Source organism: Myotis yumanensis, unplaced genomic scaffold (assembly GCF_028538775.1).
Source record: "Myotis yumanensis isolate MYYU_CA2020_CCGP unplaced genomic scaffold, mMyoYum1.0.hap1 SCAF_12, whole genome shotgun sequence".
In the NCBI taxonomy this organism is placed as follows: Eukaryota; Metazoa; Chordata; class Mammalia; order Chiroptera; family Vespertilionidae; genus Myotis; species Myotis yumanensis.
Genome location: NW_027223763.1, coordinates 32,588,075 through 32,603,404, shown reverse-complemented (window position 1 = coordinate 32,603,404; position 15,330 = coordinate 32,588,075). Strand labels below are relative to the sequence as shown.

At 39.4% G+C, this 15,330-nt stretch overlaps 1 protein-coding gene across 5 annotated transcripts in view; it reads left to right on the top strand.

The window, feature by feature from the left end:
- Positions 1–15,330, top strand: part of NTRK2 (neurotrophic receptor tyrosine kinase 2) — a 315,336-nt gene that overhangs the window by 52,370 nt on the left and 247,636 nt on the right. For all 5 annotated transcript variants that reach the window (XM_070431418.1, XM_070431417.1, XM_070431419.1 and 2 more), the window contains exons 11-13: positions 2,180–2,482; positions 11,697–11,732; positions 14,772–14,872. In XM_070431418.1, coding sequence (XP_070287519.1) covers positions 2,180–2,482; positions 11,697–11,732; positions 14,772–14,872 — 440 coding nt within the window. The remainder of the gene's footprint in view (positions 1–2,179; positions 2,483–11,696; positions 11,733–14,771; positions 14,873–15,330) is intronic.

The window sequence follows — 15,330 nt, the reverse complement described above, 5'->3', positions numbered from 1 at the left end:
TCATGCGCTGTCTTTCCCTTAAGCTTCTTTTCGATTTTAAGCTTGTCCTCTGTGCCTCCCCAGTCTTTATTTGATAGAACATATTTTGAGCTGGTTATCCTCCTCTTGTTTATAACTTTTAGCTTAAATTCTGATAAACCAGTTTCTAATTTATTTTTCTGTATAAAAGCAATATAAAGCGTTAGAGTTCTGATACCTAAGGTATGGGGCTGGCTGTTCACAAACACCTACTTGTACTGTTGATATAATAAAACCTTATTAATTTGATATCAAGTTTCCATGAGAAGGTTGGAGGAGTACTACTTCAGTTATTGAAAATTATTATCACCTGCAAAAATCTTTTATTATATATGTTTTAAATTTCTGTATACATTGAAACTAAGCTAGAGGATAGTGATACTTCTTAAGCATATGTACATTATTTTCTAGTATTAATAAATAACATGACACATATCTCAACATTCCAGATTGTAATGCTCAGTGTGAATGCATATTCAGTAAAAATCACATATACTGTTTACATCATTGAAAATCCTGAGCTGGATGGTACAAATTAATGAACTTTTACTCTGAAAACAAAACAAAACAAAAAACAAACAAACATGATGTGTGGAGTGTGTATGCACAAATCCACACTGCACACATATAGACACTGCTTAACGTTCACTCATAGAGGACCTACAGTATGTGGGGGTTGGAGTGAATGACTGAAATTACCGACCATAATCCTTTGTCACTAGCAGTACTACCACTATGCCCAGTAGACTCTGGACTTATAATTTCTAATCATTTTGACCTTCCTGGAAGCCTGAAGTCAGTGTTACCCCCAAATATATGCAACCAGCTTCCAACTTTATAGCCTTAAATCAACACCTCACCCAAAGCTCTTTTGAGCTTGGTGGAAGGAGTAAGTGTGTCCTGGGAATGGGGTCTTGGGCCTGTGGGAGGAAGGTAAGTGTGGTTCCTAACCCACTGTGGTCCTATGTTTGCAGCACAGACCTACAAATAAGGACATGGAAGTTCAAAATGTTCTCAATTTGGGTTGAGATCTATGTAGCCATGGTCTGAAGAATTAGCTTTATCTATCGAAGTTTAGATAAAGAGTAGGAGGAATAAGTGATAAAGAATATTAACAACTGAGCTAATCTTTGCAGTGACCTTGCTCAGAGTGTTTTAGTTATCTCCCCCAACCCCTGCCCTTTCATGTCAGGAATCTATACATCCAGGAAGCTGGGCTTCTGGATTGGGCACCAGGAGACCTGGATTCTTGTTTCAGATCTGCCTCAATCAGTAACCTTGACCAAGATACTTACCCTCATTGGACTTGGGTTTCTTCATCTGAGAAAGAATACTATTAGGTCTCAAAAGTGTTTACAGTCCTTGAATGTATAATTAAAGTCAGACGACATTAAAATAAACAACTATGAGGGATTTTTAATACCTTCACCTAGGATAATTACTGTTTAAATGAGCTACTTGATGATGTTTGTTTCCCGAAGCAAAAAGTTCTTTATATTTAATGTTAAAATAATCTCAAGTTTGTTTGTCCAGGTTTAGATAGGACTTCAGCTATTAGAAGGATCAAAACATTGACACAGCTAAAAAAACCCCCAACTGTATTATAAATAAATGTGATGCTTTTAAAGAGCATTTACTATTGACAATCAGTGAAATCAATCAGCATCGATAGGAACATTTGCAGCATTGATCTGTTTTAAATAATTTAGGTGAGATTAGGACTGCAGGCAAGATTTCCAGTCTTTTTTTTTTTTTTTTTAAATTTAATGAAGTACTGCAATAGTGACCTTCAATGTTTTGATGATCAATCTGTATAACATCAAGGCACATAAAACCAAGTCAACTTCAGTTGAACCCTTTCCACAGTCAGAAATCTCTAGGATCTGTTTGGAGCAGGTTCCCACACTGAATAGATGTGAAAATGACTGTGATGCATGGGTCTTCAGCTGAGCAGGGGCAGGAGTCTCTCTGAAGCTCTCTGTAGGGAGTTAAATCAACCTTGATAAGGATAGAAAATATTGATGGATTCCAGGGTTGCAGGTCATATGTCTTCTTAAACCAAACAATGGTTGAATAAAATCCCCTATTGATGACACAGAAATCTGGAATGGGGAAAAACTTGAGCTTTCTGATGCTATTAACTCTCTCTTTTTCAATTTAGTTGCTCCAACTATCACATTTCTCGAATCTCCAACCTCAGACCACCACTGGTGCATTCCATTCACTGTGAAAGGCAACCCCAAACCAGCGCTTCAGTGGTTCTATAACCGGGCAATACTGAATGAGTCCAAATACATCTGTACTAAAATCCATGTTACCAATCACACGGAGTACCACGGCTGCCTCCAGCTGGATAATCCCACTCACATGAACAATGGGGACTACAAGTTAGTCGCCAAGAATGAGTATGGGAAGGATGAGAAACAGATTTCTGCTCACTTCATGGGCTGGCCTGGTGATGACGGTGAGTACCTGATACTTTTGCATCTGGAGAGAGGCTAGGGTTTGCCATTCAACTATGGACAAAATCGTGTACAACACCCCCTCCCTTAACCCAGGGGCTTATATCATCATTATTTAGTCTCATCATTTTGAACTACCTGGTCATTCTCATGGGTCTGTAAAAGACCCGCAGCTTCTTCCTGTGGGTCTTTATTTCGGGGTGCAGGGTGAAGCAGCAGTAGCTACACAGGAGACCTGCTTCCTATGGCGAGTAGAGAGTTCAAAAAGACAACTAGAAATGTGCAAGTCTTCTTAAGGCCTATGTTCAGGACTGGCGCATGGTCTCTTCAGCCTATATGCCCTTGGTCAAAGCAAGTCCCAGGGCCAAAGCCAAGTCCAGGGATAGGGACTCCTATTTCTCTCAAGAAGGTGACGGTGGGGATGAATAAGTTTGAACAATGATCTGGTATACACTTTATTTTTATCCCAACTGCTTAATGAGATTTTGTAGTGACAGTGGCAAAACCATGAGCAGAAGGAACGTGTTTGGTTGGCTCCTGAACAAATTAAGATGTATTTTCTAGCCCCTTATCCACTTGGAACTCAGGATCCTACTTTCTGATCCATGGATGAGAAACCAGTGCCTTCTCATGTTTTGCTCATCTGGACTGACTGAGTTGAGGCCTCCTTTTGATCAGGTCCTGAATTGTTTTTCTAGGACTGTTGATAGTTTTCCTTTGACCAGTGGCTTGGGTTGGGAAAAGGGTGGCTGGCATCAGGAGTCTGTTCTGGGGCCAGCAGCAGGATTTTAGTGTGAGCGCCGATAACAGCAAGGGTGGTTGTCATGCCTTTACCTGCTTCAGATCCTGTTGTTCAGAGGAGTATTCTTGCTTGCTTGGTGTTGTTGCCCAGAGACCTGTCGCTGTTGTGGAGGCTGAGGCTTGTGTTTGGATATTGGGAGCTGTACATGAGTTGAATTCCTCACCATAATAGCGCTGAGTTAATCAAAGCCACACAAAGATGGCTTGGCCGAAGGAAGGGAAAATAGAAAGTTGGAGGCCCACGAGACAGGGGCTGCTTGGGAAGCATAAACTCCTGTGGCTCGCAGGGCAGCCCTATGGACAAAGGTGATGTATGCGAAGCCACCTTCAACAAACAGCAAATGAGAATGTCATAATTCTCAATCATAATCAATGTTCCCATTATCCTGGAATTTATTACACAGCTACGTAATGCACAAGCTTCCTTACTGTTCAAACTGTGATTTGAATTCTATAAGTTTGATTTACAAACATCCTTTCAGGAGTGTATAAAACACACAATGTTTGGATGCCTTACCCAGACAGCCCTGGCAGGGGCTATTCCCATTAATTCTTCCTCTTAATTGAGTTTAGCTGTTTGGCTACATTTGCTGTAGTAAATCTCTAGATTACTGTGGTTTTTTTCTTGTATGTTACAGGGACTACATAGGTTAACCCAGGGACTCTGCTTTGGGACAACTGCTTTTGGTTTGTTCTTAAGTAAACTTTTTATTTGTGAATGATTTTAGATCTACAGAAAAGTTGCAGACAGTAGAGAGAGTTCCCAGCTATCTTGTACCAGGTTTTTATTATCATTGACATCTTGCATCACTGCAATACATCTGCTAAAACGAAGAAACTGACCCTGGTATATTACCGTTAACTAAACTGCAGACTTTATTTGAATTTCACCAACTGCTTTTTGAAACGGTTGGAGATGAATTTGTGCAGGGTGAAGGTCAGACGTTTAAAAGTTTTAGAAGTGGCTTGTGTGCTTTGATATATGCACAGTTCTGTCCATGTAAAGCCAGCAGCTTCTATTTTAGGTGGGATTTTGATGTATTTTGTTTTGAATGCTTCTGTATGGTGCCAGTGTTTGATAGAGCTTACCTCCTCTTATCCATGTGGCCTCATTTTTATCAATTATTTCTGTTTGTTTTAACTCAGCTAGTGATAGGAGAATTGTTTTCTGGCACAAGACTAGCTTGGAGTTTCTCTAATATCTTCTTTAAGAGAAATAACCATTTATTTATCAAAAATAAAAATTAAGCTCAATTTTACAAATGTCTTTAAAATGTAAATATCTGCTTTTAGAAAAAAATGATTTTGTTTTTTCTCTTTAAGTATTTATTCAAGACCCAGCTCTCAAGGAGTAATAAATGAAAGTGGAAATGAAAGAGACTTGGCCCAGAGTGACAGTGTATATAAATGGCCCTCGTGGGCCATACACCAGTGTGACCAATTATAGCTTGACCTCACTTGGCTTGCGTGATAGCATCTTTGTGGGTATTTACAAGATTTGTAGCCAGAGCATACAGATAATGGCTTTGCATAGAATGGATTCCTTTCCCTCTCCTCCCCATTTAAAATGAAAGAAAAATAAATAGCAAATATATGCAATTCATTTCCCTGCTGGTCTAAAAGGTACATTCCAAGTTAAGGACAACAGGTCAAGTTTGAGTTTATATTTGTTCCATATTTCTGCTGTCATCATATAGTAACTGATGAAGTTTAGCTTTTACAAATATTTCTGATAAAATGTTTTAGCTATATTTTCTCAGTTGTTTTGATGAGATCCCTTCTTTTAAACATTGTGAGTTTCCTGGCTTACAAGGAAGCCGGCAGCCTGGGATCATAGTGGAGTGGGTTTGCATGTCCACACAGAGCCAGGAGAATTAACATGACAGCACTGCTATCCTCAGTGTGTGTCCCTCTTCAGCTCAGAACCAAGATTTTTATGGGATGGTTACCTGCCTTAGGAATTCATTCTCTATTTGGAGCTAGATGATGAAGCATGTTGGAAGAAATTAAAACAGAAATAAAAACAAAAAGTCCCTAAAACAGAAATGGGTGAGCATGGAAGAGAACAGACTGGTTGGAAGTAGTTACATTCCTGATGGCCTTGACTTTCGAGTCGCATGGAAATACTGGACATAGTGCCCCACAGAACCTGGGGGAAGCCACTGGGAGAACTGGTCAGGCATCCATACTGACTCCTCTTGGATACCAATAGTAATAATGATAAAAATATAGAATAATTGGTGCACTGAGATGCATTTTAATTGGGTTTGGCAAGAAGTAGGATGAATTTAATGCATGGCTTAAGGAGGCTTGGGAGAGTGAATTAAAAAGTAGAAAGAGCAGTGCAGGCACACATAGAAAGCGTGGAGCTATCTGAGAATTCTCCTAAGATTCTGCTGGATCCTATTTAGCTTACGGGCCAAAAATAAGCCTGAGGTGAAATTGATCCACTATGTGGCTGTCATTGGAATTCAATCCCCCATATAGAAAAATCCTCTTCATGACATGAAAGTGTGTGTGTGTAGGCTACGTGGAGGTTAGAACTGGTGAGGGTGTCTTTTAAGTAGAATTTTAAACAAAAATTAATGGCATGATGCTTGTGAATGTCATGAGAGAGAATCCTGAAGACTTTGCTAGTATCTTCTAATCAGCACACCTTTCCAAGGTCAGATAGCTCTATGAACCTGAACACGTTGATTGTTTAAGAGTACATTTTTCTATGGAAATCATTACCTGAGTGACTAACATTTAGACTTGGAACAAACCTAGCCAGGGCACTAGGTGATAAAATACCTTGGTTTGAAGCTTCCCATTCTTTAGGCAGTACATAGAGTGTCTCTATGGCCCACTCATTCAGGAAGAATGTCACAGCTCAAGAATGCTCATTCACACACGCAGTGGGAGTTAGTGACTTATGCTTCCTAATTCGGGAGCTGTTGTTTCCTATGCAAAATTCGCGTCAGGAACAAACTATAAATACTGGAAGAGTTTTCCCCACAGCATCTTCTTCGTGCTGTTTTATCAAGAGATTCATGACGTCTGGATGAACTAGAGCACTTAGAATTACCCTCAAACTGGCAGATTTAGATCTGGTGTACTGAGGCCAAAGAATGTAGAGAAAGGAAATTCCTCCAAATGTATAGCATTGAGAAAATAACCCCTTCCTCCCTGTCACTTGCCCCTCAGGCCATTTGTCAGTTCCCATTTCTTGTCCTGGGAGTGAAAGGAAAGTTCTACCTGCCTTTCTGCCTTAAATAACTGTGAAGTCTGATTCAGCCATAAACCCATACTAATCATGATAATTAAGATTTATACTTAAATAGCTCTTTATGTCTCAAGAGTACTAATGTTAATTAATTATGCTTCCTGAAACTCCCAAGGACTTGCCAGAGCCAATGCTATTATCCGCTCCCGTCATGGGGAAGACTCCTTTGTACAGGAAAAGTGAGCAGACTCGCTCCCCATGCTGCCTACATTCATGGCTCAGCCAGAAATGAAACCCAGACATCTGAACCCCCAATGTTTTCGGGCCCTGAGTTCAGCCTGCCATTCAGAAAGGGAAGAGGAGAGGGATCTGGAATCAAAAGTCGAACCACTATGAGCTAGAAAACACTGTTGACAAAGGCCAGTTCGTTTGAAAAGACCAGGCCTTTTGCTATGGCTTTATCATATAGAATTCTTTGAAATACTTTTCAAGATCACACTAAAGAGAAACTCAAAATAGATTTGAAAGAAAAGTCTTTTCTTTTTCTTTCGCTTTTATTTTATTTTTTTAGGGCATTAGAGAGAGACTAAAAGCTTAAAGGAGGGAAACAGATGTGTTTTCTGGCCTCCACCATTATTTTTATCTTTGCAACAGAATGGAAAGGGAACCCTACTGTCAGGCTACCTATCTTCCCACAAATTTCTTTATTCCTACGAATGTTTTTTTCTTTTAACTGTACAGTCTTACAGTTAAAAGTCATAAAGATTTACCCATGAAGATTTACATAAAGTTATAAGATTTACTCATGAGCAATAACTGAGATTAGAAGATGGAAATTTAAAAATCCTCATTTATGTCATTTAGCATCAAATGAAGACAGCGGTTCTCAACATGTGGGTTGCAACCCCTTTGGGGGTCGAACGACCCTTCCACAGGGGTCGCCTAATACCATCGGAAAACACATATATAATTACATATTGTTTTTGTGATTAATCACTATGCTTTAATTATGTTCAATTTGTAACAATGAAATTGGGGGTCACCACAACATGAGGAACTGTATTAAAGGGTCGCGGCATTAGGAAGGTTGAGAACCACTGAATTAAGAGGATGATGAGGTGCTCTGGTTTGATATTATTTGGGGGGGATGGGAAGGTGATTTTATGGACCATGTTTAGAAGCCTAAATGCCCCACAGGTCCTCTCTTGGGGGTGCAGACATTGCAGGTATAATACCAAGCTTGTGGGGAGTGCATGTGCGACTGCGATACAGTCTCCATTGTTCTTTTCCCAAGGGTGCTTCAGGCTGAACTCAGGCCCTGTTAGTCTTCCTCCTGTAGTTCTAGGCAACATGTCTTAGGTAAGAACCTAAGTGCAAGTGAGTGTAGCACCTGGAGTCGCTCAACAAATCCTTCAGAAAGTAGAACTTGAACATCAGACAGGCAAACATTCCTGCTTGGCGCTCATCTTCTTTGGGTTGGAAAACAGTTGTAGCTTCTGCCTGTGAGTGAGCTGTGGAGGGAGATTGTGGTCTGCGGCTTGTTTGGAATGCCGGTGGGATGGAATGGTGTTCCTAGATTCCCATATTCTATTCCAGAAATTCCCAACAAGAAGCTTTCCGGCTTGATGCCACCTCCTGCTGCCTAGATTTGAGATTTCTTATGCAATGAGAGCTACTAGGATAGGATTCAAGGAAGCCTAACCCTTCTCAAATCCCCACTGCAGGTGCATAACTCAAGTCCGATGTTGCTCATTCATCATCATTCATTCTCTTTCTGTTGGCTTTTCCCCCTTGCCTCAGTCACCTTTTAGTCCCAAATATCACCAACAGGGGTTTCTATGGTTAGCATATAACAACATGTGATGGACATATTTAAACTAAATAAAAGAAACCAGGTAGAAATTAGCCTTAAAAATGGCAGGATATTTTCAGAATTTGACCATTGCCTGAGTCAAAGAGGAAAGTGGTGATTGTTTCCTGTGTCTGCAATTAAAGTGATGTTAATAACCACCTCGCTATGGGGATGTAAACATCCTGGGAGGTTCGCTTGACTAAGCAATTGCCAGAAGCAAAATCCTATGCTTGATGAGCTGGGGTCAGCTGGAGTAATGTGACCCTTCTTCTGCATAAATGCTAGGTCTGGGCACCCTCCATGTGCCAGGCCTCTCAAACCTTTGTACGTGGAGAGGCATTTCCTTACTGTGACAAGTAGGTCCTCATCAGACATAGTACAGTATGCTAGGGAGGGAAAATAAAGCAACAAAAAAAACCACCCATCATTGTTCCTCCCACATTGTCTCTCTGTGAGTTTCATAATCTTGCACTAAATTTGGCTATTCCTGAGGACAAAAGTAAAGTGACAGTACATCTCATACATCTAGGATGATGAAGTCAGAAAAATGTGCTTTCCAGAAATTTTAGACATCACCCGATGGCTTTGCGGTTAAACTTGGTAGGAAAGGCATGCAGCGATAGGCGTCAGAAGTCTGGACAATAATAGCCTGTGTTACAGGTTATAGGCTAACTTGTGTACTTTTGATCCCACCCCCAAATCCCACTTTTCTGTAACCTGACGTTTGCTCCATTGGATTGATTCAATGTTTTGGGTTTCCCGGGGAGCTTTGTGTGAGGAATGTGTTTGGGTGCTCCCTTTCTCTGATGAGGCTGATAGCACCTGTCAGTCATTTCCCCTGAGGCCCTTAGATAAATCTGCTTCAAATCCTCATGATGTCTTTTGACTTTCTTATGGAATTATACCTGTAAGAGTGGGTGGTGACTGGGTGGGGGATCTCTGAGGGTATGAGAACAGGTCAGGTGACCAGTAGTCCCAGTTTTAGCGCTAGTAGCCCTATGCCCAGGGAAAGCCCTCATTCCTGGACAAACTGCAAGGATTTGACCTGGAACCATCCCAGTTTTAAAACTTTGAGTCCAGTGTCTCAGGAATCCCCTTGGTCTCTGACAATCTGGGATGGTGGGTCACCCTAGTACAAAAGGAGGTTCTCATATTTATATCCAAATACTTAAAAATATAAATCAAATTAATGAGTTGTTAAGTAAAATAGGTGATATCCTCCTCCAAACATGCTTGTAATGATCTGGAAGGCTGGGTTTGAAGATCGAATTGTCAGACTCTCAGAGTTCCGTGCTAGAACATAATGGTTTTGGGAGAGGTGGTCCCTGTCCAGGGCCCCTGTCCCGTGCCTCCAACTATTCACAAGACATATATGAGATGTAGTGAGTGAGCATGTGGACACCCCAGCCCATCTATCTTGGCTCAGTCCTCACCTCTCCCTTGGGTCTTGGGTCACAGGGTGCTCATACTGATGGTGTGGCCACCCGTGTGTTTGGGGCCTGTGCAGAGGGAGTTCTAGGTTGTGGGCACATGGAGTGAGGTCTAGAAGTGAAGAGTGGACTCCAGTGGGCAGGTCCCCTTGCAGATTCAATATACCCTGTTCAAGGAGTAGGGGACCAAAGTGGGATTCTTTAAAGTAATAGATTACTGAGAAGTTCGAAGAATGATTTGCTGACTTGGGGTTATAGGACCTTTCCTTCAGCAGGAGTAGGAAATTCTCAGTGAGGGGACACCATTTGGTCCATGAAGTTTGCAAAGGGAAAGGACTTCAGCAGATGGGTGTGTGCCTGGCGAATGAAGTTGCCAGGGTTGCCGCTGGGATTGCCTGTTGCTTTATTCACTGAATTACCTCTCAAAGTGCAGGGTAGTTTCAAGGCCCTTCTCTGGAATGCCACATCAGGTAACAAATAATTCTGACAGTACATATGGACATATTGCAACTCAAAACTTAGAAATGGTATTTGGGATAATAAAACTCAAAATACAACTGAAAATTCCTGGAATCAATAATTTTGCATGAATTGACACAGGGCCATCTCAAATCCTGCACAGGTATGCACTGCATAATTTCAGACGGTGCCTTTCACATAGACTAAGCCGAATAGTGCCCCCTAGAGTTGTACAAAGTGTGGACTGCATGGCAGTACATAACATCCCTGAATCAAAGTGCACAATCATCTACTTAATTTTTCTCTTGCTAAAATGGATGTTCTTCTAGTTGAACTGTGTTAAAAAATTTAATTTAAACAGGGCCACTTTTATTTGTTTCTTCATTTAGGCTAACCTTAATTATTCACTAGGGAGTACATGAACAGAAAACTGGCTCATTTCACTTTATTTTAAATAATATTTTTCTGCTAAAGCTTCAAAAGAGATATGAGAACTAAGTAAGCTCTATGATTTACAAGTTTTACTTTTTCACATGATAAGTGAAGACTAAAAGCATAGGAAGTAGCTTTGGAAATTCATTTAATAATCACTTAAATGTTATATCAAAGTATAAGTTTATTTCCAAGTAGGCTTTCATCTAGAGGCCCAGTAAGTTCTGAATGGAAAGTAGGAAATATTTTTGTCACCAGTTCTTGTTGACAGTGACTTTTACAAAATGTTTTTGTAAATTCTCATAGGAATATTTTAAAACAATATTCTGATCATCTCAGTGAATACAGTCATTCAAAAAATCAAGTGGGTATACTTTTGTACTTCTCTTTGACATATTAATTTATAATCTCATACATAAACTATTTCAATAGAGAAAGTACATTTATTTTTTTGTGTGTGTGTGTTGTGTCAGGGCAAAAACAATAAAAAGGGGGAAGTTCTTATTCAGCCTTGGCAACCTCCTGAAGACCAAGCAGTGAACAAAGCAATTTTGTTCAAATTGCTTTAGATAGTGTTATATAGGCCAATTAATAATGTATTCACAAATGCAAATGGACCTGCCAAAGGCATAGTTTGAAAGGAACCCCCAAAATCAACCTAGAATCACAACAGTGGTACAGAAATGGTCTGTCTTTGGAATACAAATTGCAATTAAAATAGCCAACTATATAATAGAAACAGTAAAAAAAAATTGGTCTTAAGTCATTAATTGCTGAAGTTTTTCCAGCTAAAATGATTTGTGATTTCTCTTGATTTTTTTTTTCTTTTTTAGAGGGGTGGAGGTTGTGGGCCTGGGCGGGGAGCAGAGTTAACATAAAGTAAACAGAATTTCAGGTTTTATTGACCTGTCCTATAAAACAATTTATTCAGTCATAAAATCTTCAATAAATATTTGGCTCGTTTTAGTGGGAATAAGTTAGTATTTTTTAAACTCTGAATGCATACTTACAATTCTTTGCTTTGTTTTGTTTTTTAGGTGCAGACCCAAATTATCCCGACGTAATTTATGAAGGTAGCTATCACATTGTCTTTATTTTGTATTTTTTCAAAATGTTTGTCTAGCATGAAATAAATCAGCTAACAGAAAACCTTTAAGTGCAGTTAAATATACATTTCAGGTAATACATAGGCCAAAATAATACTTCTAATAAAATTGTTCTCTCTCTATATATTTATCCTCACCCAAGGACATGCTTAGAGAGAGGAAGGGAGAGAGAGAGTGAAACATTATCATTGCTTGAATTGCAATGTGTAGGATTAAACCTGCAACCCAGGCATGTGCAGGATTAAACATGAGCTACTAGGATAGTAGCCTATTTTGAGTTTCTCTTTAGTGTGATCTTGTGAGAGTCCCAAGATCACAGGGCTCCAGGGTTTTGGGCCGGGGTGATCTTGAATTGCAATGTGTAGGATTAAACCTGCAACCCAGGCATGTGCCTTGACCAGGAATCGAACCGACAACCCTTTTGTGCACAGGATGACACTAAACCAAATGAGCCATTCCGGCCTGGCAAAATCATTCAATATTGATGACCATTTTCCCTTGATATTTACAGTGCCTGTAAATAGCATTTTCTCTCTCATGCTCTATTCTTGGAAGTAGTAAATCCATTCTGCTGCAACAATTTGTTTCCATAATTGGGAACTAATTGCCTGTTTAAAAGCCATAGCTACCAAGAAAACGGCGGTGTATCGGTTTCTAGTTATGACAGTAAACCCAATTCAAAATCACATTTCTTATATAATAAGGAAGTTTGGCTCATAGACAGGTTCCTCAAAGGTAGGGCATGTTTTAGGGTGGATTAAACCAGCAGCTTAATCATGTCATCAGGGACCCAAGTTTTTTTTTATCTCTACCCCTCCTCTGCCCATTGTTCTGCCTTCACCAATGCCTGCCCACCCCGCCACCCACTCTAGTGCATTATTAGCTGAGGCCAACAAAGGGGCTATGGTTGTTCACATTGATTTGAGAAAAGGGAGAGTTTCTGAAAGGGTTCCAGAAGAAAGGTAATTTTCCCAGAAACCTCCATCTGATCCTCCTTGTATTGGATTCAAGACCCAGTTGGGTCATGAACCATTTTTGCCTCCCTGACTGATAAGCAGGATGGATTACTCCTTGACTAACTAGAACCACCACTGGAGTTTAGATTAGTTTCCCTGGAGGATGTGCTTGAACCCCTTGAATAAAATGGGGTTCTTTTAGGAATGTGGGAGGGGGAAACCTAAAGGTACACTATATTAACTTTTAACCAAACATCTCATTTGTACTTTGCCATTTTAGTCAAATGCCAAGGAAGTTTTGCTAGGTATGAAAATCCATCTTTCACAGATTTTCAAACCACCTTCATAACCAGGAGGCCTCTGTTTGGGGAAGTGCAGGCTAAATTTTAAGACTTGGCTTGAAGTTTGAGATTGAGTCAAAGTTAGACTGATTAAAATATTATATTTATACATTTATTTTATAAAATATTTTTCTTTAATTTTTTATTTTTATATACACACTGACATTTTTTTTCTAGACATGATTCTGTAAGCTAATTTTAACTAGGAGATTATATTTTCTTTACCTGCCTTATACATGTTAAGCTACAATTCCTTCATGCTCTGTCTGGTTTGGATGATTTTGTGCATGTGATTTGTTTATTTTTGTTTTTATTTATCTTGATATGGTTTAAAGGAAGAGTATCTCAAATTGTATCACAGAGAAATACATTTTCATTGTGATTTAACATTTTAAAATTATGCTTTGGACTCCTTTCCAGTAATTTCAAGACCTAATGTCATCTTTCCATTGGCCTCAGATAGCACTTTGTCTTTGGGTCAAAATGTCATGATATTAAACTATAGATACTTTAATGATTTAGTTTTGCCATGAGTGGCTGGGTATGATATGAAGAGGTAAAAATAAGCAAGTAAATGATATCTCTTAGTGTTTGAAATTGAATTTTAATACATTCAAAATGGAAATGGTGAGGATATAGTTTTGCAGTCAAAAACAAAACAGCAGGCAGATAGAAAATAGATGCTTTTTCTGTTACTTTCATTCAAATTCAAAGGAACACTGCTAATAAAAATATAATTTAAATTGGTTACCCCAAGGCTTGCATGGAAATTCTACCAAGAGAGTTTAGCTGGGGCTGACTTAATGAGGTTGTTTATTCAGGATGCAAATTGAAGGCACCATATCTACTTAGAAAAAAAATACAAAATATTTATACAGAACATTGTCTGCATTATGTTTACCAAATTTTCTGACTTTTATATGCATTATTGCTAATAAAACTTTGGCTCACACAAAAATATCAGTCATTAATTTTCTAAAATTGATTCAGAAGATGGCAACCACGTTTGAGACATGTTGATGTGATAATGCATCCTTACAATTCTAAAGATTGTGTTGGCACAGCTCCCTGTCTATTAATTCTGAAACGGAAATATTAATGATTCATAACTCTTCAAAAAAGTTCATGTGTGTGCCCAAGTTCCCTATCAGTTTGATTTCACATTTCATCTCTAGTGGCTGCTTCTTACCCAAATAGGATGCATCTGCCTTAGAATCAGTGCTGCTGATTTCCAGTCTGGTTCAGGTCTAGGCTCTGTTACCTTCTTGCCAGTTGACCTTAGACTAGTCAATGAACATTTTTCATTTGCAAAACTGACGGTTAGACTTGGTCTTTAAAGACTCTTCCAGGTCTACAAATCTGTGACTCATAGGTGATTCTTTTTCGTATTTATGTCAAGTGCTTAATCAGAAAAGGCACACTAGTATAAATTTATGTGCAAAGAAACACCCTAAACGAGGTTTAGAATTTGACCACCAAAACAAGGATGCAGAGATCTGGGTTGAGTATGAAGCTGGCGGTGCGCAGGCCCAGTGCTGCAATGGATTTAACCCAGCAGCCGGGTCCTGTCCCTCCCCAGCCAGGCTGTCAGTGGTTTGGAATCTTTTGATCTGTCTGGTTTTGTTTTGGGTCATACTGTGGCTTCGTGTTTATTGATAGCTTAATGACAACTTCACTATTCTGTCTCTTTCCCTTTTCTCCAATTTAAGATTATGGGACTGCAGCGAATGACATCGGGGACACCACGAACAGAAGTAACGAGATTCCTTCCACAGATGTTGCTGACAAAGCCGGGCGGGAGCATCTCTCGGTGAGTGGGCTCGATAGTTGTTTCCTAGGCTGGTTCTGAGCATTTTGGATGCTTCCTGTTGGAGGTAGCTAGCATATTGTCTTTATTTTGAATGTTTTAAAAATGTTTGTCTAAAATGAAATACATCAAATAAAAGAAGACTTTCGGAGTTGCTTCAAGGCAAGTCTTTCAACAAGACCTTTTATATTGTTCACATGTAAACAGGGCATTGACGTTTGGAGGGATTAATAGAAAGGTTTAAGAGAAGTGATAAAGGTAGTGCCCGACTTATTGCTAGTGGCTCCTGTTTTAAATATCTGTCCTTTAAAAAGTTATTATTAGAAGAGCAAGAAAGCAGCTTTCTTATACAGGCACATATATAATTATTTCTGTCTTCCACACCTCCACACTGATCTTCTTAAATATTTTAATAAAAGTTTCAGTGCCTACCACATGTAAGGATATATATGTGGTCCGTT